At 41.4% G+C, this 23,739-nt stretch overlaps 1 protein-coding gene across 6 annotated transcripts in view; it reads right to left on the minus strand.

The window, feature by feature from the left end:
* The window catches only part of XPO4 (exportin 4), a 340,414-nt gene that overhangs the window by 81,078 nt on the left and 235,597 nt on the right, over positions 1-23,739 (minus strand). For all 6 annotated transcript variants that reach the window (XM_029602525.1, XM_029602521.1, XM_029602524.1 and 3 more), the window contains one exon: positions 7,770-7,944. In XM_029602525.1, coding sequence (XP_029458385.1) covers positions 7,770-7,944 — 175 coding nt within the window. The remainder of the gene's footprint in view (positions 1-7,769; positions 7,945-23,739) is intronic.

A 23,739-nucleotide genomic window follows, 5' to 3' on the forward strand; every position in this document is an offset into this window, starting at 1 on the left:
CAAGATATGTGGAGTCAGCTTTCTTGTTAACTGGTGACACAGATGAAGGAGATTCCCAGTTTTTCTTTAAAAGATCCAGAAACACCTGGTGAATGGGGATGGAAGCGATGATTTTAGGAGCATCCAGAAATTGGAGCAGTTCCATCATCTGGTGTCTGTCATCGGTCTCAGATTGTAGTTGAAAAGGTACAACTTCTGACATCTCCTTCACAAAATTAATAAAAGAGAGATCCTCAGGAGGAGATCGTTTTCTACTCTCTGTAGGAGATGGCGGTGAAGGTAAATCTGTGTCAGAAGATGTATCATCACCCCAGGTATCGTATGGATCATGTGGGGCTTGAAGCCCTGAAGGACCTGGTTGAGGATCCGAAGGCATCGAGTGAAATCTTGATGGAATCGGTGCTGTAGGCGGAACTGGGAATGGCATCGAGGGCTTGGGCGCTGCCGATGGAATCGGTGCCGGTCTTGGAATCGATGGAGCCGAAGGATAGATCGGTGGAGAGATATGCGAAGGCACCGATGGGACCACCCCGGACGGGGGAATCAGGAACGGTGTTTCTCCTGCCGATGAGAATCCTGTCGGAGACGGTGGTGTTGTCGGTGCTACTGGAATCACCGATGGAAGGGCCGCCATAAGCGCCTCCATGCGGCGCAGTAGCGGTGCTAGAGCGTCCACCAAAGGCTCGGTGGTCGGTTCCCTCCTCGGTGGCGGAGTCGATGCCGGAGGCGGTGCCGGAGACGGTGCCGGTGGAGGTTGGAACCTTTGCATCGCTTTCTCGATGGCCTCCTGGACCAGCCGGTCCAGTTCTGCCCGGAGACCAGGGTAACAATACCCGGCTCGACGGGAGAGGAAGGCTGAGGCAGAGCCGGAGGGACCACCGTAACCGGTGGGATCACGGCTCCCACACCCCGAAAGGGTGAGGGTTTCCTCGGTGCCTGCGAACGAGACGTGGACGGTGCCAGGTCTGACCGAGGCTTTTTAGTCGGTGGCTCGGCCTGTTCAGAGGTCGATGGCTGTGGATCCTTGACGGGCCGAGACTTGTGCCGTCGATGGCGATGCTTGTCCTTCCGATCTCCTCGCCCATCCGGGGAGGGGACAGGAGTCGACGGCCGAGAAGTCATCGATGGTGGACGGTCACCGGAGGGTTGATGGTGGTGGTGCAACTTCGACGGTGCCGGTTCCGATGACGTCGATGCTATCGATGGCGTTGGGGTGGGTGCATGGAAGAGGAGCCCCATCTTCTCCATCCTGGCTTTGCGACCCTTAGGTGTCATTAAGGCACATTTGGTGCAAGTCAGGACATCATGCTCACTACCCAAACACAAAACACAAACCCTATGGGGGTCTGTGATTGATATAGTCCGGGTGCAATCCGGACAACGACGGAACCCCGTCGCCATGGCCTTGGGCCAAAATTTAGCCGCGGGATTGGTAAGTGCCAACAGGCCTCGAGGGCCAAAATCGACCGAAGTCGATGAAAAACGGCAAAAACTTACCGGATTCCGCGAAGTTGACGAAAATTCGTCGAAGGGAGACCCCTGAGGGGCAAATTTTCTTCGGAAAGAAAAAACCGAATTCCTGTCAGGAACGTGGTAAGAAGAGCTCCTTTCACCGCGTGGCAACTGCTGCGTGGAAAAAAGAAGACTGAAGGGAGACCCCTGCTGGCTGCAGGGTCAGTGCCTTGCTGGGCATGCCCAGTAGGGGCCAGTCAAAGTTCTGTTAAACTTTGACAGAAGTTTTCCGTGGTGGGCTCCATCCTCGATGTCACCCATTTGTGAGGACAACCATCCTGCTTGTCCTGTGAGAAAACGGACTTTTCACAGTAATACAAACTGCTACATTTAAATCAGTGTGTTTACAGAGTTAAACTCAGTCTTTCTCAGGTCATGAGGAACAGTTGTTGTCAGGATACAACTAAATGGAAGCTGAAACTTTTCAAAATGCCACACTTTGTCACTCTGCCTCCTCTCAAAGCATGATGTCAGGAGCTTGCTCTGGCTCAGGAATTAACACTGTCAGCTCCAGCTGCTAGAAATGCAGAATACTGTACTGTTAGAAGGCAGGTGGCAGTAGAAGGAGTTTCACATGACTAATAACAGTTAAAATTTTCTCTTTTGCCACAAATCTACAAAAGATGTGAAGATTTTCTGTAGGACTTTTTCTTTCTAAATAGAACAAAACTTTTCTGTGGTGCAATATATAAAAATCTGGCTTGTCTTTACTTGTGTGTAGTCTTGGAAAAAAATGTTGGCAAGACGATGGATTGATTTAAAAAAAAATTCAGAGATCACTTTTAGCAGAAATTTAAGTTTTAAAAACTAATATGAAAAATATGGGTACAGGAAGAATACAAAAGGGAGAACTTCAGAAGGCAATTGTAGAAATGAAACTAGTTTGTTTTCAAAATCCATGCAAAGCTAATTACTAAATGTTGTGATACAGAAGATTCCTGTCCTGCCATCCAATCAAGCATAGAAATATGTGTAATCTTATTGGATGTTGAACAGCTAGGCATTAATACAGTGGAAACCAAAAGTAGGGCTATTAAAATAATTTTACCCCTCTCCCAACTTCTTAAGTACTTTAGTTATAAGTGGAATTGGGAGGAATGCATAGCGCAATCTTCAATTCCACTGAATTCAGATAACATCTGCTGCCAGACTGTTCTTTGGTGGTATCCTGGAGTAGTACTTAATTTAATTTAATGGTGTTGCAAATAGATCTATGATCAAAGTACCTCAGGGCTAGAATAGTCCTGGGCTACTCAGTCTCTAATAACCATTCATGTGGCTATAACTGGTAATCTGTCTGCTTTCAGATTTTCTCTCCCCAGGAGAAAAACTGAGCTAATATTCTTTAGGGCAGTGGTTCTCAACCCTGTCCTGGGGACCCCCACCAGCCAGTCGGGTTTTCAGGATACCCACAATGAATATGCATGAGAGAACATTTGCATGCACTGCCTCCATAACATGCAAATTTTCTCTCATGCATATTCATTGTGGATATCTTGAAAACCCGACTGGCTGGTGGGGTCCCCAAGACAGGGTTGAAAACCACTACTTTAGGGAATAATCTGTAACCAAATCTTGCAGGCTTCCTGACAAAGACTGAAAAAAAACTGTCCCTCTATGTTTATCGATATGGAACATAGCTACTTGGTTTGTTTAGATTAAGATTACCTTAATCTTTAGCCAGGAACAGAATACCTTGAGAGCACAGAATATGAATCTCAATTCTGGGTGGTTCGTGTGAAGCAATTTTTCTTTTGTCAACCAAGTTCTTTGAGAACATAGTTGATTGAAATAAGCTCAGCCAATCTTGTTTGGAAGCAGCTGTGGCTTTTCCTAAAACTGAGATTGGTGAAAGAACTGACTTCTGAGTAGGTTGAAAGGATTTAACTACTATGTGAAAGAGCAGATGAGAGAGGTAGATATTTGCATACTATGAGACAGTTGTAAATACTGGTTGAACTAGAGTATTAGATGAGCTGGTCTCATGGTAAGGTATGGAAAGTGTGACATGAGAACTGTTGCATGCGACCTAACATCTGCATAAACCAAAGGGCTGTAACTTTTCATTGCTTGGAAAGATTCAGGATTATGTTCATCAAGATTCTTGCTTTATGTAGAAGAACAGCTTTCTCTTGCATTGTATCAAGATGGACTCCTATAAAGTCTATTGCTTAGGACTGTTCAACTTTGCATTTTGGCAAATTAACTCAAGGGATTGAAGATTTCTCATCATATATAGAGTATAGCATGAACCTTTAGAAGAGTTTGGCCTGATATAAGCCAGTCTAGGCAGGGAAAAACAATATATTGTATATCTTTAAATGAGCAACAACTATTCCAAGGCATTTTGTGAGGACTCTGGGAGCCACTGAGAGACCAAATGGGAGAGCTTGAGATTGATAATCATTCTCTATGGTAAAATATAGAAGTTGCCTGTAATTTTTGTGAATAGGAATGTGCACGTATGCATCTAGTTTATTTATTTATATTCCACTTTTCACACTTTTGTTTTCAGCGCTTCAGTTGAAGATGGATGATACTTAAAGAGTTCATCTTCAACTTTTCCTTTTTTATTTATTTATTTTTAACATGCTTAAGGTTGTTTCTGAGGTCCAGAATAAAACAAAGAAGTTTGATTTGACCTGCAACTAGAATGCATCTCCTTGGAGAGTTGTTTGAGGTGAGGGATTTGAAATTTCAATGGTACACCTGCAGTATGATCTTTATCATCAAATGATCTGTTATTATCAAAGAACATATAGGAATGAAGTACTACAGTCTCACCCCCACACACACACACATACACTAGAAGACTGTCTAAGGAATTCTATTTGTTGTTATAGTCAAAAATTCTGCTTTAATTTGTTTTGAAAGAACTTTAAAAAACATTTGTGCTTTCTTTGGGGTGCCAAGGGTGCAGTCATTAAAAAGAATATTGTTGCTGTTTCCTTCCTGAACAGAAGTAGTGCTTTATGAAGAGATAGGAGGTCATGTATATGTGTGTGTGTGTATATGACGAAACAATCATTCATATATATGTGAATGATTCACTTTTTCTCCAAAGAGATCAGTAGCTAATTTTTCATGAACATCCTCATGGAGCTCTGAGGCTTGAAGCCATGTTAATCTTCTGGTTCCAGTGACTATTGCGGACATCCTAGAAGTGTCATAAGCCTCATCTGTTGAGGTGCTTACCACATACTTCAGTTTCATAGAGGAAGTTAATATGAAAAGTTTGAAATCTGCTGGAAGCTCCCAAGTCATATCATGCAGTTTCTGTATGCAAGAATACATAGACTGCACCATGTATAACTGTTATGTAACTTTCTAGAACTTAAATAGCTAATTAAAGAAACTTTTTCCTGTGTTATCCAATAAGAAAGGGTCTTTGCCTGGAAGGGTATTAGAATACGTTTTAGATTCCCCCCCCCCCTCCCTTTTTTTTTTAAGCTGCTTCTACCACCACTGATTGGTGGGGCATTTGGACCTTTGAAGGCCTCTACAAAATTGAACCTTATACTTGATATCCAGTTTTTTGAGACTAGATGAGTTGCAAAGATGTCTGCCACATCCTTGTCTGAAGTTCATGTTATAGTCTGTGTGTATTGGTATCATTACAACTTGCTTTGAAGGTTCATTTGAGGTTCAATAAACCAAATATGTTCTCTCTAGGTTTTCCCTTTTGGAATAGGGAGAAATTAATGTATTTGGCCATCTTTTAGATAAAAGCAGGATACACTAAATCCTCAAGAGGAGATATACTCCTAGGAGGTTGTGGAACTGGATCTGATGTAAGACCAGTAAAGTCTTCATCATTGGAATGGAATAGTGGAGAAATAAAAGATGATTCAGATCCCCTCCTGTGAATCAGACAGTACTATACAGGGTTCCTCCAACATTATTTTCTTCCTAGATGAGGGTGAGTCATAAGACTTAGCCTGTGATTTTTTTTTCTGGTGTCAAAAGTTACAGTAGTATATTGATGTTCCATCTTTGGCATCAATAACTTTAAGATGGGCAACATCTGTTCCAGGGGTGGAGGTAGTGGCATATCTGTAAAAGAAACATTTTTATTAATTCAATCCATATCTTTCTAACTATAGAATGGTGGTTGGTTGTAGGAAGGGCAGTGGAAGAACTATCTGATTCAGGAACCAAAATCATGATTGAGAAGGTTTGGTCCAGTTTAGATTTTTCTGTGCTGATCAATGAGATGTGTGCGCCTGAAGTCTGAAACCAACACAGAGATTCTGGCTTAGGCCAAGCTGCAAAGAAGTCGGGGTAACAAACTCTGCCATAAGAACCTCAGATTGACCCTAGCTTTGAATAGACTGGGAGACATCTGGACTGCATTTGGAGCTGTTCAAATATGATGGAGGGTCATGAAGTCACAAAGAGCACATGGACGAGGTTACATTCTCACAGACTACCAGGGGCCCAGTGAAATCAGAGAGTCCTGGAGATCCCCCCTAAGAATGAAAGATTGACAGGACAAAGAACTAACAGAAGATTGACAGTAAGCGGTAGGCATGTGGGTCTCAACTAGGCCTTAATTGGGCCTCAAGGTGGGAAGTGGGACAGGGCAACTTAGATTCAACTTATCTTGTTTTAACACAAGACACGTGGTACGTGATATTCCCATTCATGGATTCCTATTAGGGATCATTGTATGTTTTACCTATAAAAAGCAGGCACTCATGGACATACGGTAAGACACACAGGAATAGCTCTGTAAAGATGGAGCTATTACTCCGTGTCTTCCAGGGGTACCATGATCGCCTTTTGATATGCAATAATAAACAAATTTGTTTCTACTAAATTTAGTATGGTACCTTTGTGTGCATGGGGCTGCGGCGTTAAGCTGATGAAAGGCTCAACATATTCAAGTCTCAGTGCTGAGAAATCTTTGCACAGATTATTCTATGATTTTGCTTGTTGATGGTGCTGACAACTTGTCCATGCTGAGGAGAGATTGTGCCAAAGGGGATTATCTCTGCACAGATGAAGTGTTTGGTGCAGAACATGCACATTTGGGCACCAGGGCACTGGTCTTACCACCACTTATTTATGCTGAGACTGCAATTTATTTTTTTTTTATTTAGGAAATGGCCTCTGCAAAGAGGATTGCTTCACCTTAATTGTGGAGATGGATGCCTGGGGAAAGGTTAGAAACTCCTTCCAAGTGCAAACCCTTGACCTTATGGCCCCTGGAGATATGCAGGCATAGACTGCACAGTTCATATCATGGGAAGACACCAGACACATTAGTCATGTTGATCTGAAATAGTCATTTTAGAAAAGCAACGGTAACATCTCTTGAACCCTGGCTTGTCTGTTATCTTGAAGAGGACTGATGCCAAATCAAACTAAATTGAAGAAAACAATTTTTTTAAAGAAACTCTCAGATGAAAAAAACAAAACAAATATGAAGAAAAAAACCCCGGGGGGGGGGGGGGGGGGGGGGGGAATGAGTGGCTTTAGTGTGAAAGAGCTGAAAAACTGTCCATTTATGCTAAAAGAAGAAAATAGACTGTGGAGACTTGTGCAATTAGATCTGTGCTTGTTCAGAAAGACCTTTTTGGTCTTTCTGAGCTCAGAGAGCCCTCAGCGTCATTAGATGTCACCCACTTGCATGACTGATAACTGTCCTGCTTGTCTACAGAGAAAAAACTTGAGGCCTGTGATATTTTCTATTATCTTTCAAAACACAGAAAAACAGAGGATCTAGAACAGGGTTGCAGAGGGAGGAATACAGCTAAAACAGTTCCCAGGATAATTTGGGGAAGTAGGTAGCACCGTTTTAATTGTGCAACTCTCAATCCATAAACAGTGTGCCCTCACCATAACTAAAATAGAGATTACTTTCAGTGTATGCATTTTTTGTTTTCAGATTTGAGAGCAAACCACTAAAGTTTTCAATTTTAAGCTGCTGTTACTGAGTAACACTCCCTTATATGGCCCTCCTTTTTTCTCTTAAAATGGAATGTAATGAAGAGCTCAGGAAAGGCAGGAAGACAAATTGAATAATTTAAATTGAAAAGTTTTGTTTTCATACATTTTAGACTGCTCTCCCCGCTCCTGCCAGCTGCTTCATTTGCACTTGACAGGGGGGGGAATGTGACATGCACATGAGAACTAATCCCAAGCACTAAGGAACTACATAATAAAATATTTAAATTATGTACGTCTTATTGCCTTCCCTAAAGCCACCTAATGCAAATTAATTTTGTTTGTTGCAATAGTTTCAGCTTTCTTACCTCTGTCCAGTACTGTTGTTTTGTTTCTGTATCCATATGAGCAAAGCCTCCTAAAACTAGAGCCTTCATTAGTGTTCTTTGTACAGGACTGGACAAGAAATGAAGAGGTGGGCTTCGTCTTGCAAACTGCTTGGCCAAATTCCACCAATTTTCACACTGAATTACTAAATTTGCCCTGAAAAAATAAACACAATATTCTTTCCATTTTCATCACTTGGCTTAAATCACCTGTAATAGTATGAAAGGACTGAAATTAATTCCATTTATTCATAATTTATCAAGTGTAGATTTCTTTCTATCTTACTATTGTGATGATTTATCAGAAGCCTTAATAGTCCCTGTATGAAAAGGCAGTTCCTTAAAATCCTCAGGACAAGAGCTATATGGCTGAAGTTAAGATGGCCGCCACCCTGGACTACATTCCCCAGGCCTCCTACTTGCCAGCTTCTAGGGTAATATGAGCAAAGAAGAGCAGGGACATGGTGGGGTCCAGACTGCAACCCCCATAGGCTAGTAGCAGAAATAAGAGGGGTAGTGTTGCACTGGTTAAGGGAGGAAAGCTCCAGAGCAGACAAAGACTTAACACTCCAGCCATGAAAGTGGAGGAGCAAGAAGAGAAAGAACCAAAGATTCCCCATGGAAATTTTGGGCTAGAGCTAAGTCAAAATTTGAATTGGTTACAAATTAGAGCTATATTTCTTTTATGTAAAACTGTTTTTGAACAACGAAAATGCTGAACTGTGAAAATCTGCATTGCTATAAATAGTGCTCTGATGCCAGACAATCTATAGCAGTTGAAAGCTAACTAGAACTGGTTTTGTTTTTTTTTAGTCAAACTGTTTTTGAACAATGGAAAATTGGGCTATGGAGTTTTGCACTGTTACAAGCCTAGCTGGGACATTTGACAACCTAAAGCTATTAGAACTATGTTTCTTCCAGTTGAAACGGCTTATGAGCAATTGGGAAGGTGGACTGAGGAAGTTTGAATTGCACAAGTTCAGCTCTGATTTCTAGCCAACTAAAGCTGATACCAATTAATTAAAGATGTGGGGTTTTTTCTTTGAAACCTGTTTGCTGAACAACTGGAAAGTTGAACTAGTGACTTTTACATGACTGTACTCTTACAGGTCCTCTCTTAGTTCCTAAGGATACTGTGCTACCCTTACAGGCTGATGAAGAGACTGTTTGGAATTGAGCACTACGTGAAGACAGTAGACATTACTACTTAGTCATCAAGAGAGAGAGAGACACTCTAGGGAAGGCCCTGGTTCTTTAAGTGTCTCATGGTCATAAAAGTGCACCAGAACCCCAAGGTCACTTAGATTATATTTTCCTCCTCCATTTGGTTTCCCTTTGGGAACTGCACAATTCTAATGTATAAGGGAAGGGTATATATGCAAAAATAAGAATTTACAGGCATATATCATTGCCACAAAACATGCTTTATACATGGGGATACAGCAAAAGAGTATTCCTCTTCATCCACTCAAACCAGTCCAGACAAATGGTTTATTCTTACTAACCAGCAGAAGGAGATAGAGGCCAACAAGTTTGCTGACGTAACCCCTTATATGCATCCATGCTGACCTTAGCCTGACAGTATTCTCAGTTTCCAGCAGATGGTAGGCAAGGCATACCCCATGCTGTATGCTGGGGCTTGGTTAGACCTCATGACTTGGTTTTTGGACTATGTATAGGCGGCTCCTGCAGTGAAAGCCTTCTGGAGGAGGGAGCACTTCAGTTTCCAGGGAACTTCCAGTTTTGACTGGACTCAAGAGGCTTCAGTTTAGCTTCTCCCCCACCTTTGTTCCTCTCTCTAAGCCAGGAGTGAGCTCACTGGGGGATGGGCCACCTAGGAGGGGCTTGAACAATCCTGAAGGGGGCCCAATAAAGGAAGAAAAAATGAGTCTTGGTGCCATGGAGGCATTGCAAGCTCAGCAGGTAGGGGGCTGCCAGAATGTACTGACATCATTGTAAGCATGCAAAAATAGAGAGTCAAGAACTAATTAAAAATAATGATTTATGCTGACAATGATGTTAGATCATTGTAAGCATCCCATGGCTTAGCCATATGTATCTTTTAGTGGGCCAGGGAGAAGAACTACTTCTACTGTATGGGCCCAATGGGGACCTGCTTACTACAACAGAACTGGATATAGGAGGAGCCACTACAGTGTTCCACAACCGAGGAAGACCTGCAACCTTCAGGCCTCAGCCTGGGAGGAATTCCTGCTGCTGCCACCAGGTCCCTACCCTTGGAGAGAAATCACAGTTGTTACCCGCGCAGAGGACAAGGCAACGGCAAAGAAGGAGAAGGTGGGAAGGGAGGATAAAGACAAAAAGTATAAAAAAGTTAAAATAAGCAAATAAAAACATGAGAAAATAAAAAAAGTATGAGCAAACAAAAAAAATACAAAAAGAAAAGTAGGAAAAACAAATGAAAATAAAGCATCAAGCTAAATAAATAAATAATTAAATAAGTAAGTAAGTAAGTAGGGCAGGTTGGGATGGAATTTTATTCAGCTCCTAAAAACCTTTTGAAATATTTTCCAATGTGGTGTGTAGCCTGTCTCTGGTGTGCTTTGTCCATGTGTGATGTGGTTCCATCTATAGTGTGTCTATCTTCTGTCTGGGGGTGGTGCATCTGTCTGTGTTTCTATGTCTAGGTTTGATATGTCTGTGTCTCTGTGCCTGCTTGGGTGTAGGGTTTCTGTTTCTCTGTGAGATGTTTGAGTCTGGGTTTGGGGTGTCTGTCTCTCTGTGTATGGAGTAACTATGTCTGTGTGAGGTCTCTATGTCTAACTGTGTGTAGTGTGTCTACCTCGGTGCCCATGTGTGTTTTATATGTGAACTTACTCCTTTCACCAACTTGAAGAGAAACTAAATGGGAGCTTTGAGCCACTGGTTGGCAGTGTGGCTGTCTGGTGAATACTCTTCACATATTTTTATTTATTTATTTATTTATTTATTTATAACTTTTTCTATACCGAAGTTCAGGTAACAGAGTTACTTATCACTCCGGTTTACATTGCAACAGATATAAATATTAAACAATGACAACATGTGTCTTACAGAGAACAGGGAAAGAACAACTTGGATAACATAACTGGGAACAAGAACATTACAAGAACATTACAAAACTATTAATGCGAAACAAGCCATGGAGAGGGAGAATAGCTATTGGTGTTTAATATATATATTGGTGTGTAATATATATACACATACAACTAATATATATACACATACAACCATCCATACATATGTATGGATGGTTGTATGTGTATATATATTAGAGATATGCATGTTTCATTTTGTTGGAACTATGAAATGAAAAAAAAAAATTTAACTGTTTTTTTCTATTTCGTGTTAGTGTGCACTAACCACCAAATTAGAGAAAAACAAAAAACAAAACCTAACAAACCATTTTAAAAAAGTAATCAAGAAAAAAAAAACCCCCAAAACAAACGGCACAAAAAACACACCACATTGCACATCACTAGTGTATATATATATATATATATATATATATATATATATATATATACACACACACACATACACACAAACACATATACATTTAGGGCCTGTTTTTAAAAGCATTTGTATGCTTAAAATTGGGGGTTTTCTGGAGTAAATGGCTTTTGAAAATTGCTATGATAGTATGTTACATTTATGCAGATAACATTACCTCCATAATAACTAGGAACCTTTGTTTTCAGTTATTTTATTTTCACTGAGAATTTCAATATTACAACAAAAAAATCAGTGGGAAAAATGACAAGTCAGCGGAAAGTAATTTTTCCACTCATTATTGTTATAGCATTGAAATTCTCATGCAAAATAAATAAAAACTGAAAACAAAGGTCTCTAATAACCCAACTTGGGAGGCCCCAACCAATTTCCTGAATGGAATAGGACTGCAGCTCAAAAGATTTACTCCCCCCCTGCTCTAAGGTTTGGATCCCTTGGGATCTTGGAAAAAAAAAGGGGTTCAAGTGAATGGGCTCTCAACCAAGATGAAGACTCCCTGCAGGAGACCCATGCTGGGAAGATAATACTGTGTGTGTCCCTCAGCTATGGATGCAGTCCTCTCTGGGCTTGGAAATGACTCATGACTGGCACCCCTGAGCTCAGTGGCAGAAGTGAGATACAATAGAGTCTCAAAGTTTAAAAAAAAAAGAGAGAGAAAACAGATTACAACTGATGGGCCCATGCAATATTGGCACGCGTTAAAGGGGCACTCTTGATTGAGCTCCGGCTCTCTTAACGTGCGCCAATCTACCTCTCCGGGGCACCCAATGCTACATGCTGCCACGGTAAAGAGGAGACGCTAGAAGAAAGTGCATGCCCCTAGCACTTCCTCGGCAGCAGGCACCCGGGAGGGGTGGCTGTCAGTCACTTAGGAAAACAGATGCTTAATTTTAGAGCATCCATTTTCCTAACCTGTGCACAGCCACAGGTTAGGAAAATGGATGCTCGTTAATTGAGCGTCCCCTTTTCCTAACCTGACCACCAGCACACTTTATTTGGGGGGGTTTTTTTTGTAATTTTGGGGGGGGAAGGGGGGACATTTCTAGCTTTTTTTTTTCTTCTCTCTGACTTAATATCTCCACAATATTAAGTTGGAGGATGTATAGAAGAGCAGAAAATACTACTCTTTGGGCTCCTCAAGACAACACCAGCTCCAGAGCTAGCATTAATTTTTGAGAGTAAAAATATGCGCTGGAGGTGCACTTTTTTTTTTTTTTTGCATGGAGGGGAAAATCGATAATAGCCTCATCAACATGCATTTGCATGTGATGAGCGCTTTTACCTACACGCGTCATAGGATGCGCCAACCCCCGTTTTGCATCAGGGATATGGACGCACGTCCACCATGCGCTGTAGCGAGCACACAGTATAGCATCAGCCGGTGAGGCAAGAAGAGAGGAAGGAGAGAGGAGGACTGAATGTCAGTTTTCTCAGTGGAGAAGGTTAAACAGTGGAGTGCATCAGGGATCGGTACTGGAACTGGTGCTTTTTTATATATCTATGAATGATGTGGAAAGGGGAACAATGAGTGAAGTGATCAAATTTGCAGACAATACAAAATTATTCTGAGTTGTTAAATCCCAAGCAGATTGTGAAGAATTGCAGGAGGATCATCTGAGACTGGAAGACAAGTGCAAAGTGATGCACATGGGGAAAAGTAATCCACACTGAAGTTACACAATGTTAGGTTTCATATTAGAATTACTGCCCAGGAAAAGGACCTAAGCGTCATAGTGAACAATACTTTAAAATTCTTGGTTCAGTGCGTGGCGGCGGACAATACGTCAAACAGAATGTTATGAAAGGAATGGAGAGTCCGAGAATGTCATAATGCCTCTGTATTACACTATGATGAGGCTGCTCCTGGAGTGCTGTGTGCAGCTCTGGTCGCTGCATGTCAGAAAAGATATAATTGCATTGGAAAAGGTATAGAAAAGGGTAACCTAAATGATAAAGGGGATGGAACAGCTCAAGTATAAAGAAAGACTAAAGAGTTTGGGATAGAGGTCTATAAAATCATGAGTGGAATAGAACGGGTGAATGTAAATCAGTATTTACTCTTTCAAAAAATATAAAGACTAGGAGGTACTCCATTAAGTTAAAAAGTAGCACATTGAAAACAAATTAGAGAAAATTCTTTTTTCTCTTAATGCACAATTAAGCTCTGGAATTCATTACTGGAGGATTTGTTAAGGCAGTTAGCATAGCTGAGTTTAAAAAAGGTTTAGACAAGTTCCTGGAAGAGAAATCAATAAACTATTAACCAAGTAGACTTAAGAAATAGCCACTACTTATTAATGCACAATAGCAGCATGGGATTTATTTACAGTTTGTGTTCATGCATGTGTCGGTGTGTGCAGTTGTTAAGTATACTGCCATTCTATTGGACAGAGATGCAGTGCTAAGAAAGCACAGGATGGAACGACTGAGGCTCTGCTAAAACAAGCCTCCATGGATAATACTATGACGCTTCAAGTGTGTGTGTGTTGGGGGGGGGGGGGGGGGGGTGGCAGGGGGACTCATGGTGGTGTAGTTGCTGGAGCTGGTCTTCCACAGTGCATGCAGCCACCAGGAGCAAGGCATCTTTGTATCAGCTAGGCGGCAATTATAATTGAGAGCACTAGGTAGCAGACTCTGTTTCCAAGTCAAATGTATTGAACCTTCCTGCAGAGGGTACCTTCTATTGGTGAAAATCTTGAAAGATATCCAAAGGTTGTAAGAGAATTGTGTTTTTGCTAGTGGCTATTGCTCAGACTGGAATATTTCTGCGTTACAGGCATCTTTTGGCAGAAACGAAGGAACTGTCTTAATAAACAGGCACTCTCTGCCTGTTTATTAAGACAGTTCCTTCGTTTCTGCCAAAAGTGGTCTCAGCCTCTCTTTTGGATCAGGAGATTTGTTTGCTTTAGTTCAGCAGTCATGAAAACTTGACAGAGTACAGTCTGCTTTACATCATAGATGTGAGAGGACTTCTTTTGCATTCTCCCAAGGTTACTAAGACTCTCAGGAGTTCCAATCATTTTTTTGTGCAATATAGTGGAGGGAGGAAGGGTGAGGCAGTACCTAGAGCTATGATAGTGAGTTGGATTAAAGAGGTTAATAGTTCCCTTCCAAACAGGTAAATGTTTCTCCATGACAGCTCAAGCTACTTCTTGAGCAAATCTGAGGTTTGTATTGCCTTAGAGATTTGTAATGTGGAGATTTGTAAGGCAATGACTTAGCTTCGTTACATTCCTTTCTAAGCATTTCTGCTTATATATCAATCTGAAAGGGGACACATCTCTGAGGTGTGGAGAGTGACTTTGGCACCATTCTACCCTATTCAGGAGTAGGCTGGGTACATCCCATTTATCTGGACTGGTCTGACTAGATGAAGAGGAAGGAGAAGTTAGTTCTTACCTGATAATTTCTTTTCTTTGAGTCCAGTCAGACCAACCCAGGACCCTTCCTGTGCTGCCAACTGGAGTTGTTGTAGGCACACCTACAGAATATCCATTCAATCTCAATTTGAAATGTGATTACAGAAATGTGAATTTCTGTTTCTATGCATATGATTTCATATTTGATAATGAATCCTTTGATTCTCTTACTTCCTCATTCTTCAGGAAGTCCACTGGCAGTTTATATGGATACTAAGAAAAATAATTAAAGTAAACAAATAAATGAATAAATAATGCTGATTGGTTCGAATTGACATTGTCTACAGTTAGCTTGCTAGAAATAATAGCAGGTTGAGATCAGCATGGATGCAAATAAGGGGTGACATCAGCAAATGTATTCTTTGTTTCCATCTTCTTGTCGGTGAGCATAACCCATTCATCTGGACTGGACTTGAAGAAAGGAAATTATCAGGTAAGAACTAATTTCTATATGCTTTGTATGCGAGGACGCCCAGCAATCTCACACTATGGATTTGTCCAGCAACACTGTCCCTACAACAGAATTCACTCACTCAAATTATTTACCTTCATGATTTTTTTGTTTTGAAAACTACAGCTTTATCTGAAATAGGGTGATTTTTCCATACAGAAAATACAAAAAAATAGCAAGTTTCTTTCCCCTTTAAAATGGCTTTCTGTGTTCAGGGGCACAGATTGAAAGTTTATGAACTAATCACATTCTACTTTAAGATACCTCAGTACCTGAATGTACTCTGCTTTGAAGTGCTGAAAAGCAGAATATAAAAATAAAAAAATTAAATCTAAAGATGTGAAATTATAATACTGTACCAGTTACCATTAGTCCAACCCTCATATTTGTGTGATATGAAGAAATTTAGTCTTATCTTATAATTTCCTTTCCTTGAATCCAGTTACACCAATCCACACATTTTTTCTCCCTCTACTAGCAGATGGAGACAGAGGACACCTTTATGTGACATAAATCACTGCTTGTTACCATAGTACAGCTCCAACATGAAGCCAGTATTCTTATGTCAAAGCCATGGAAGAAAAACCTAATAACTGATGTAAACAAATAATATATACATAATTTAAAACATTTAAAGGCTTCTCCAAAGAAATGATCCTTCCAAACGTTTTTGGATTAATGAAGAGGAAAAAATAAAAAAAGAGAAAGCAAATATTAAACCTCCAACTGCTTCTTAATCTCTGTAAACCAAGATATGCCGCTTCAAATACTCTGCAGGTCTAACTTCTCAGGAGGGCTCTGGGCTAGTTTAGCAGGATTCAAGGAAAGGAAATTATCAGATAAGACTAAATTTCTCCTTGCTTATCATCCTGCTACAGTAGTCCAATCCAGGAGGGAGAAAGTTAGGGCCACCATGAGAACACAACCTCCAAAGGCTGCCTCTTCTTTACATAAACATACAGAATGAAATGATTAATGAAAGAATCTATGCAAGTCCAAGTGACCACTTGACAGGGCAAAAGCAGAAGTTCCACCTAAGAAGAAATCTGAGCTTTTGCTGAGTGTGCCCAAAGGACCTCTGGAGGCAGCTGACCTTTCAATAAATTAGCTGGATCACATTTTTTTTTAACCACCTATCTAAAGAGACTTTAGAAGAAGTATCACCCTTATCAAGGCCTGCAATTAAAACAATCTCAGATTTCTGAAAAAACCTGATGGACATCCAATGACTGGAGTGACATTCCTGAACACTAGCAGAGATGGTGTCCGATTTAAGTGGAACACAGAAACCAATTTAGGTAAAAATACGTAAACCATAAGAACAGAATTTACATAATGTTGCTAGTATTGCTGATAATTAAAACAGGTAACAAAAAACTATCTATACCCTAGCCTCCTATGTGCACATAAAAGGGTTCATGAAGGCTATAATGAACTGGTCTACAACATACTGAAAACAATGAGAAAACCAGGGAAGGATTTCTGAAACTCAAGGTTGAACAAATGGCTATCAGAAACATTTTGAGCAATAAATATTATAAAGAAACACTGTTAAATACAGTATTTTTTCTCTTTGAATCACTTGGCTTAAAACACCAGTAATAGTATGAAAGGTCTGCGATTAATTCCAATCATTCATTTGGGTTCTCTCAAGCATAGATTTCCTTCGGATGACTATATTTGCCTCCCCCTCCTCCCCATTTTTTCCCCTTTGTGATCGGCATAATGCTAATGTATAAGGAGGCAAGGTATATATCCACTAAAACTCTGTGAATCAATTTAAGGTCCTATTGAGGAACCAAGGACCTAAAAGGAAATTTAAGATGTTACACTCCTTGGAGTATAATGAGAAAATTCTGGGCAAAATTGTGAAACCCCCTGAATTGTCCCTCTAAAACAGACGATAGCAGCCAATTGAAACTTCAGAGAAATTTGGGATGAAACTTGAACACAGCTCTTTTTGAAAGAAAGCCAAAATATTGGAGATATCTTATCGTGACAGTGATACAGACCACTCCGTACACCATGCACCAAATAGATGTTAGACTCAAACATATGCAAGCGAAACAGCATTCTTACAGGTCTTCAACAGGGTAAATGTTATTGAGAGGAAATATAAGACACCAAGTAATTGCAACCCTTCAAAAACTAGGTTATAAAATAAATGAAGCTGAAGCCTCCATGAAAATTGGACCCTGATTTAGGAGTCCTTAATCCCTTAGGAATTATACTGGAGAATCAATTTGAGGTCTTACAACAGTTGCACACTAAGGTCTTCCTAGACAATCTGAAGCTATTGAATTTATCTGCGAAAATTGTGTCACTATCTTTATCAAGGTCCTCCCGTCTCAGAAGCCAGGGAGGAAACACACAAAACACAAAAACATTTAAAAAAGATCTCAAAACATGGCTCTTCAGACAAGCCTTCAAAGATGGAATCGGCTAATCGCCCATACCACACTAATCACCACATACAACAAGTATCACCCATTCTGTTACAGACAATTGAACTTTATACATATTTATTTAAACCATGCCATTACAAATATCTAATCCCTATAACGGACTGACAAACACATCCCCACCAACGACGGACCTAACTTGACAATAGGATAAACTGATAAAATGAACACATAAACCTCTGTGGTTTTACCCTAAGCCATATTATGCCCCCATCGGTTATTTATCAGATCTTGCTGTTGTATACGTGTTCATATCATGCTGTAATATAAGTTATACCATTTTATGTAACGCAAAGCGTATAGATAGACCAGTTTACTTTCATGTTTTATCTGTTTTACCTCTACAAATGTAATATGTTGTTTCAAATGTAAACCGGAGTGAAGGCAGCTAGCTAAACTTTGGTATATAAAAATGTACAAATAAAATAAAATAAATAAATATATAAAACAACTCTCCCTCTTACCACAGCTGGACCAGAATGCTGTCCTTTTGGAATCATACTTCCAGTGACAATTGAAGAACCAGAGGGCCTTGGCATTCTTGCAAGTTGACATTAGGACCATGTGTGGAGGTTCCCATCAATCCACTATCTTCTAAAAGGTCTTCTAGCTGAGCTTCCACTTTCTGGGAACCAACACTTCTCTGGAGAGAGAGAGATGGACTGGATATTTCCTAGTCCTGCAATATAAGTCATGAGAATTGCAGAAGATTCAGCTCCGCCCATTGAAAACTAGAAGGCTTGTTTCTTTGGAGACCCCTCGATTCAGGTTGTCTATCTTTACATAAGCCACTCCCATGGCATTGTTAAGAGAGAACTCAGACTTTCATTTTCCTCACCAAAAACAGGAGATGCAGAGAAGGAAATGCAGAAAAACCAGTATGAAGGCCCTGGTTTCCAGCATGTTGATGTGTCCAGAGCCCCCTAAACAACCTGATTCTGGTAGTGGATTCCTCAATCCAACAATCTTGCATATGTTTTAAGTAGCACCCACTGAGGATTTTTTTGCCTTATTCTCTTCAGCAAGTTCAGAGGCATCAGTTCCCATGAGAGTCTTGAGATTAAGGTAACCAGCAAGACAGATGGAAAAACAGCAAAGGTCACATATGGGCCTTGGTCCACTGAACCAAATCTAAGGAGGCTGACATGAAACCCAGAAGCTGTAGATAATTCTCATCTCTAGAAGCCCTCTGCAAGAAATTTCTCTACCCGCCTCACAATCATGGCCACTCTTTCCTGAGTAAGATAGGTTAGGCCTACTTTGGCATCAAAGAGAAATTCCAGGCATTTATTTTAAAACTCCAACATTCAAGGTTGGAGTTTTAAACCATTCATTCTGGCTTCTATAGGTATCTCAGGCACCGCACTCTCATGGTTTAAATCTTTTCTATCCAACAGAGGCTTCAAGGTTAAGATACAGAACAAAGAATCTTCAAGAATGGACGCATCCATAGGAGTCCCTCAGGGCTCCTCACTGTCACCTACACTCTTTAACATTTATCTTTTACCAATCTGCCAACTCCTCTCCAACCTTAACCTCAAACATTTCCTCTACGCCGACGACATCCAGATCGTGATACCCATTAAAGAATCTTACACAAAAACACTGGTTCACTGGGAAAATTGTCTCTTCGAAATTAAACATCTCCTGTCTAACCTAAACCTATTTTTAAACTCCTCTAAAACAGAACTGCTACTCATCTCCCCAGATAACTTTTCCATCTCTAATCCTCCAACTATCCCAACTACTACACAGGTGAGAGATCTAGGAGTATTAATTGATAACCGGATGAACCTCAAAGCTTCCATCAACAGAACCACCAAGGACTGTTTCCACAAACTCCAAGTTCTAAAAAGAATTAGACCACTCTTCCACACTCAGGATTTCAGAACCATTCTACAAGCTATCATTTTTTCTAAGATCGATTACTGTAACGCTATCCTTCTAGGCCTTCCTTCCTCCTACACTAAACCCCTTCAGATGTTACAAAACGCTGCGGCAAGATTACTGACAAATTCCAGAAGGAGGGATCATATATCTCCAATCCTAAAAGATCTCCACTGGTTGCCTGTTCACTTTAGAATCCTCTACAAATCTCTTTCCATAATATACAAAACCATCCATCAATACACCCCACTCGACTTACAAGTCCCATTCCAAATTTATAACTCCTCCAGACCAACAAGAGACGCACTCAGAGGATCTCTTCAAGTGCCCCCAGCCAAAACTACCAGACACATTACCTTGAGAGATCAGGCCTTTTCAACAGCCGGCCCCCTTCTGTGGAACTCCATCCCACCAGACCTAAGACAGGAGCCCAGCCTCCCAACCTTCAGGAAGAGACTTAAGACCTGGCTATTTAAAAAAGTGTTCCCGGACACCGATTAATTCTATTCAGCCAGATCTACCACTTCCACATGTAAAAATGTTATTACTAATGTAAATACCTATACCTAATTCTCTCCCTTTTCTTCTCTTCTCCCAGTTCTATTACCTTGTTATTTGTAACTGCTTCCTTCTACACTAATAGGTTATTCAACTGTTCATTGTACACCCCTGTTATATGTAAACCGGCATGATGTGTTTGCAACATGAATGCCGGTATATAAAAATTTTAAATAAAATAAATAAAAATAAAAATAAGGTGAAGAACAATAAATACACAGCTTGGGAAGGAATAACTTGCTGTCGAAAAAAATGATTACCCAGCTGTGGGAAATTATTTTAAGCAGGAGTTAGCTTGCGGAAGAATATTGTACCGCGATAGAAAGGAATAAAGCAGAGAAATCCCTGATATTATTAGGGTAATTATTTGATATAAGGCCTATAAGTTCTGAGAATAATATGCATTTTTCTTAGCCTGCTTGTAACAAAAAATAAGTCCTGAGATCAGATATACTAGAGAACAGTTACTCAGAAGACTGACTGCAGATATCGGAGGAAAACAGGACAGTGGCCTCTTGGCCATACCCAATTGCTTGTTGCTGATATGATAACAGACAGTTGGGGAGTGGCCCACAAGAGCAACTAGTTCAAAGGTCAGAAGAATTAACTTTAAAATACCTACTGCAAACTAAGTGAAATCAGAGAAGAACAGCTCGGAAAAAAAGCTTTGGAACATTACCAGTGGCTAATGAAAAGACCGATGAATTGTTCTGATTTCCCAACATGTGTTCCCAGAATTTCCAAAAATACATCACATTGGGAACTTTGAGAAAAGTATTTTATGTATATATTCTTTAATGCAATCTCTAATCTTGTATGCCTTTATTGCTTATTCTGTCTTATAAGTAAAACTTCTATACTTGTAAATAAGTGTGTTGTGTAATTATGACAAAATCACCAATTTTTTTTTTTTTTTTTTACACAACTGACTACACCAGCCCATGCCTTCTAAACTTGCACAACACTGCTGGATACCATAAAGGCCTTCCTGATGGGACTTGGTCCTGTTAAGCATTTGCGGAAGTATGAACAAATCATAATCCATTCCTTTCCTAAGAAAGCTATCACTATCATGACCATGGAAAGGTTCTTGGAACAGTAGCAAGATAAAAATAGGAGAGCCCATAAAGTAGAGCTGCTTACCTGTAACAGGTATTCGCCAAGGACAGCAGGATGATAGTCCTCACACATGGGTGACATCATCAGATGGAGCCCGACACAGAAAACTTTTGTTTTCTAGAAACTTTGACTGGCACACTGAGCATGCCACTAACCACGTGTTCACGCAGGGTCCCTCCTTCAGTTTTATAACAGAGTTTGCGAAAAAATAGAACAAATCGAGAGAAACCCAATTCTGTGGGGTGGGCGGGCGGGTTTCATGAGGACTAACATCCTGTGGTCCTTTGAGAACATCTGTTACAGGTAAGCAACTCTGCTTTCTCCAAGTACAAGCAGGATGGTAGTCCTCACACATGGGTGATTATGTAGCTCCAGGCCACTTCCAATGTGTGCAGCAGAGAACAGGTGCCAACATGCACAACAACTAGAACTGCAATAACCAGAGGAGCAGGTCTGCACCCAAGGATAGGGCCCACAGAGGGAGAGTTGGGTTTTCATGGCTGAAAGAGATTATGGAAGACAGACTGTCCGAAACAACTGTCCCGCCAGCCATCCTTATCCAGGCAATAATACAAGATGAACATGTGGAGGGAACTCCAGGTCGCTGCTTTGCAAATCTCGTGAATGAGGACTGCACGTAAGTGAGCCACCGAGACTGACATGGTTTGCACGGAATGAGCCTTGACATGACCTTCAAGTTGTAAGCCCGCCTGAGCACAGCAGAAGGAAATACAGTCTCTGCAAGTCCATGGAAGAAGGTCTGCTTAGATACAGCGACCCCCAATCTGTTTTTGTCGAAGGAGACAAAAAGCTAAGTGGATAGGCGGTGAGGTGCCATCCACTCCAAGTAAAAGGCCAGAGCCCTTTTACAATCCAGAGTGTGCAGAGCCAGTTCATCCTGGTGAGCATGCAGGGCATTCCAGATCATCAGTATTCCAGGAAGTTGATCTGGGACTGTGTCTCCTGCAAGGACCAAAGACCGTGAGTGTGGAGTCCTGCAACATGGACTCTCCAACCCATATGGGATGCATCCGTGGTGAGGACAATCTGGGGCTCGGGTTCCAGAAGGGTATCCCCTTTTCCAGATTTGTTGGGGTTGCCCACCACAAAAGGGATTGCTGAAGGGGAGTGGCGATCAGGACACGAGCCTGTAGATCCTGGGTGGCTTGACACCACTGGGAGCGTAATGTCCACTGAGCCCTGCACATGTGAAGTCGAGCAAATAGCATATGTGCATTGTCGCCACCATATGACCCCCAGCAGTTGGAGAAACTGGTGCACTGAGACATGGGAGCAACTGGAGACTACCCGAGAGAAAGCAATGAGGGTCTCCGCCCTGTCTTGAGGAAGAAAACCTTCTTCTGGACAGTGTTCAGCTGTGCACCAATGAAATCCAGTTGTAACGACAGCTGGAGATGGGATTTTGGATAGTTTTATCAGAAAACCCAAATTTTCCAAGACTCGGACTGTAACTCGCAGAGCACTCTGAGACGCATGCCTGGAGTTGCTCTTGATAAGCCAATCTTCGAGGTGAGGGAAGACATGAACCCCTCACCTCCAAAGATAGGCGCTGACTACAGCCAGGCATTTGTTGTAAACACAGGGCACGGACGCAAGGCCAAAGGGCAGCACCCGAGACTGATAGTGTTTCCCTTCTACCAGGAATCACAGGTACCTTTGATCTGCCGGAGAAATGTGGATATGGGCGTATGCGTTTTTGAGATCAAGGGAGCAAAGCCAGTCTCCCGCCAAGCCCAACGAGACCATTTTTAACTTTTCTCTGACCAGAAACTGGTTCAACGCCCTCAGGTCCAGAATGGGCCAAAGGCAACCAGTTTTCTTGGGAATCTGGAAATACCTGGAGTAGAACCCACCACCCCACCACCCTGCTGACTTGGTGGAACTGGTTTGACTGCCCAAGTCATTAAGAGGGCGGAGAGTTCTACTCAAAATATCTGTAGGTTCTCTACTGCTTTCCACCGTGGACACGGAGAAGAGCGGGGTGGAACTCATTGGAAATGCTATCTATACCCCTGGCGCATGATGGATAGGACCCAGAGGTCCGATGTAATCGAAGTCCATTGGTCTGCAAATAACTGCAGCCGACCCCCCACTGGGAGGTCGACACCAAGGGGCAGAGGAAGCTGGCTCACGCTCCTTGGCCGCCAGTCAAAACCCTGTTTCGCCGGAGGCCGTTGTCTTGGCTCTAGGGACCGGCGAGTAGTACTTGTGCAATCAGTAAAAAGGCTGCCTCGGATACTGCCTAGGGGGCTTCTTGGGAGACTGGGTGTCAGAAGTACTGGCTGACAACTGTTGAAGCGTCTCATGATAGTCCTTCAGTTGTGCCACCACCTCTTTAATCCTGTCCCCAAACAGGTTTTCACCATGTATATATTACCTGACTGTGCAAATGGTGCTTCTCTGCTACAGGACACAAAGATACCACAAATAATTTAGTTGAGGCAAAGATTAATTTATTATTGCATATCCTTGGAAGACAGAGATGCCAGACCTTCAATATAGCTCTATCTGACAACCGTCAT

The sequence above is a fragment of the Rhinatrema bivittatum genome, chromosome 5 (genome assembly GCF_901001135.1).
Source record: "Rhinatrema bivittatum chromosome 5, aRhiBiv1.1, whole genome shotgun sequence".
Taxonomy (NCBI): Eukaryota; Metazoa; Chordata; class Amphibia; order Gymnophiona; family Rhinatrematidae; genus Rhinatrema; species Rhinatrema bivittatum.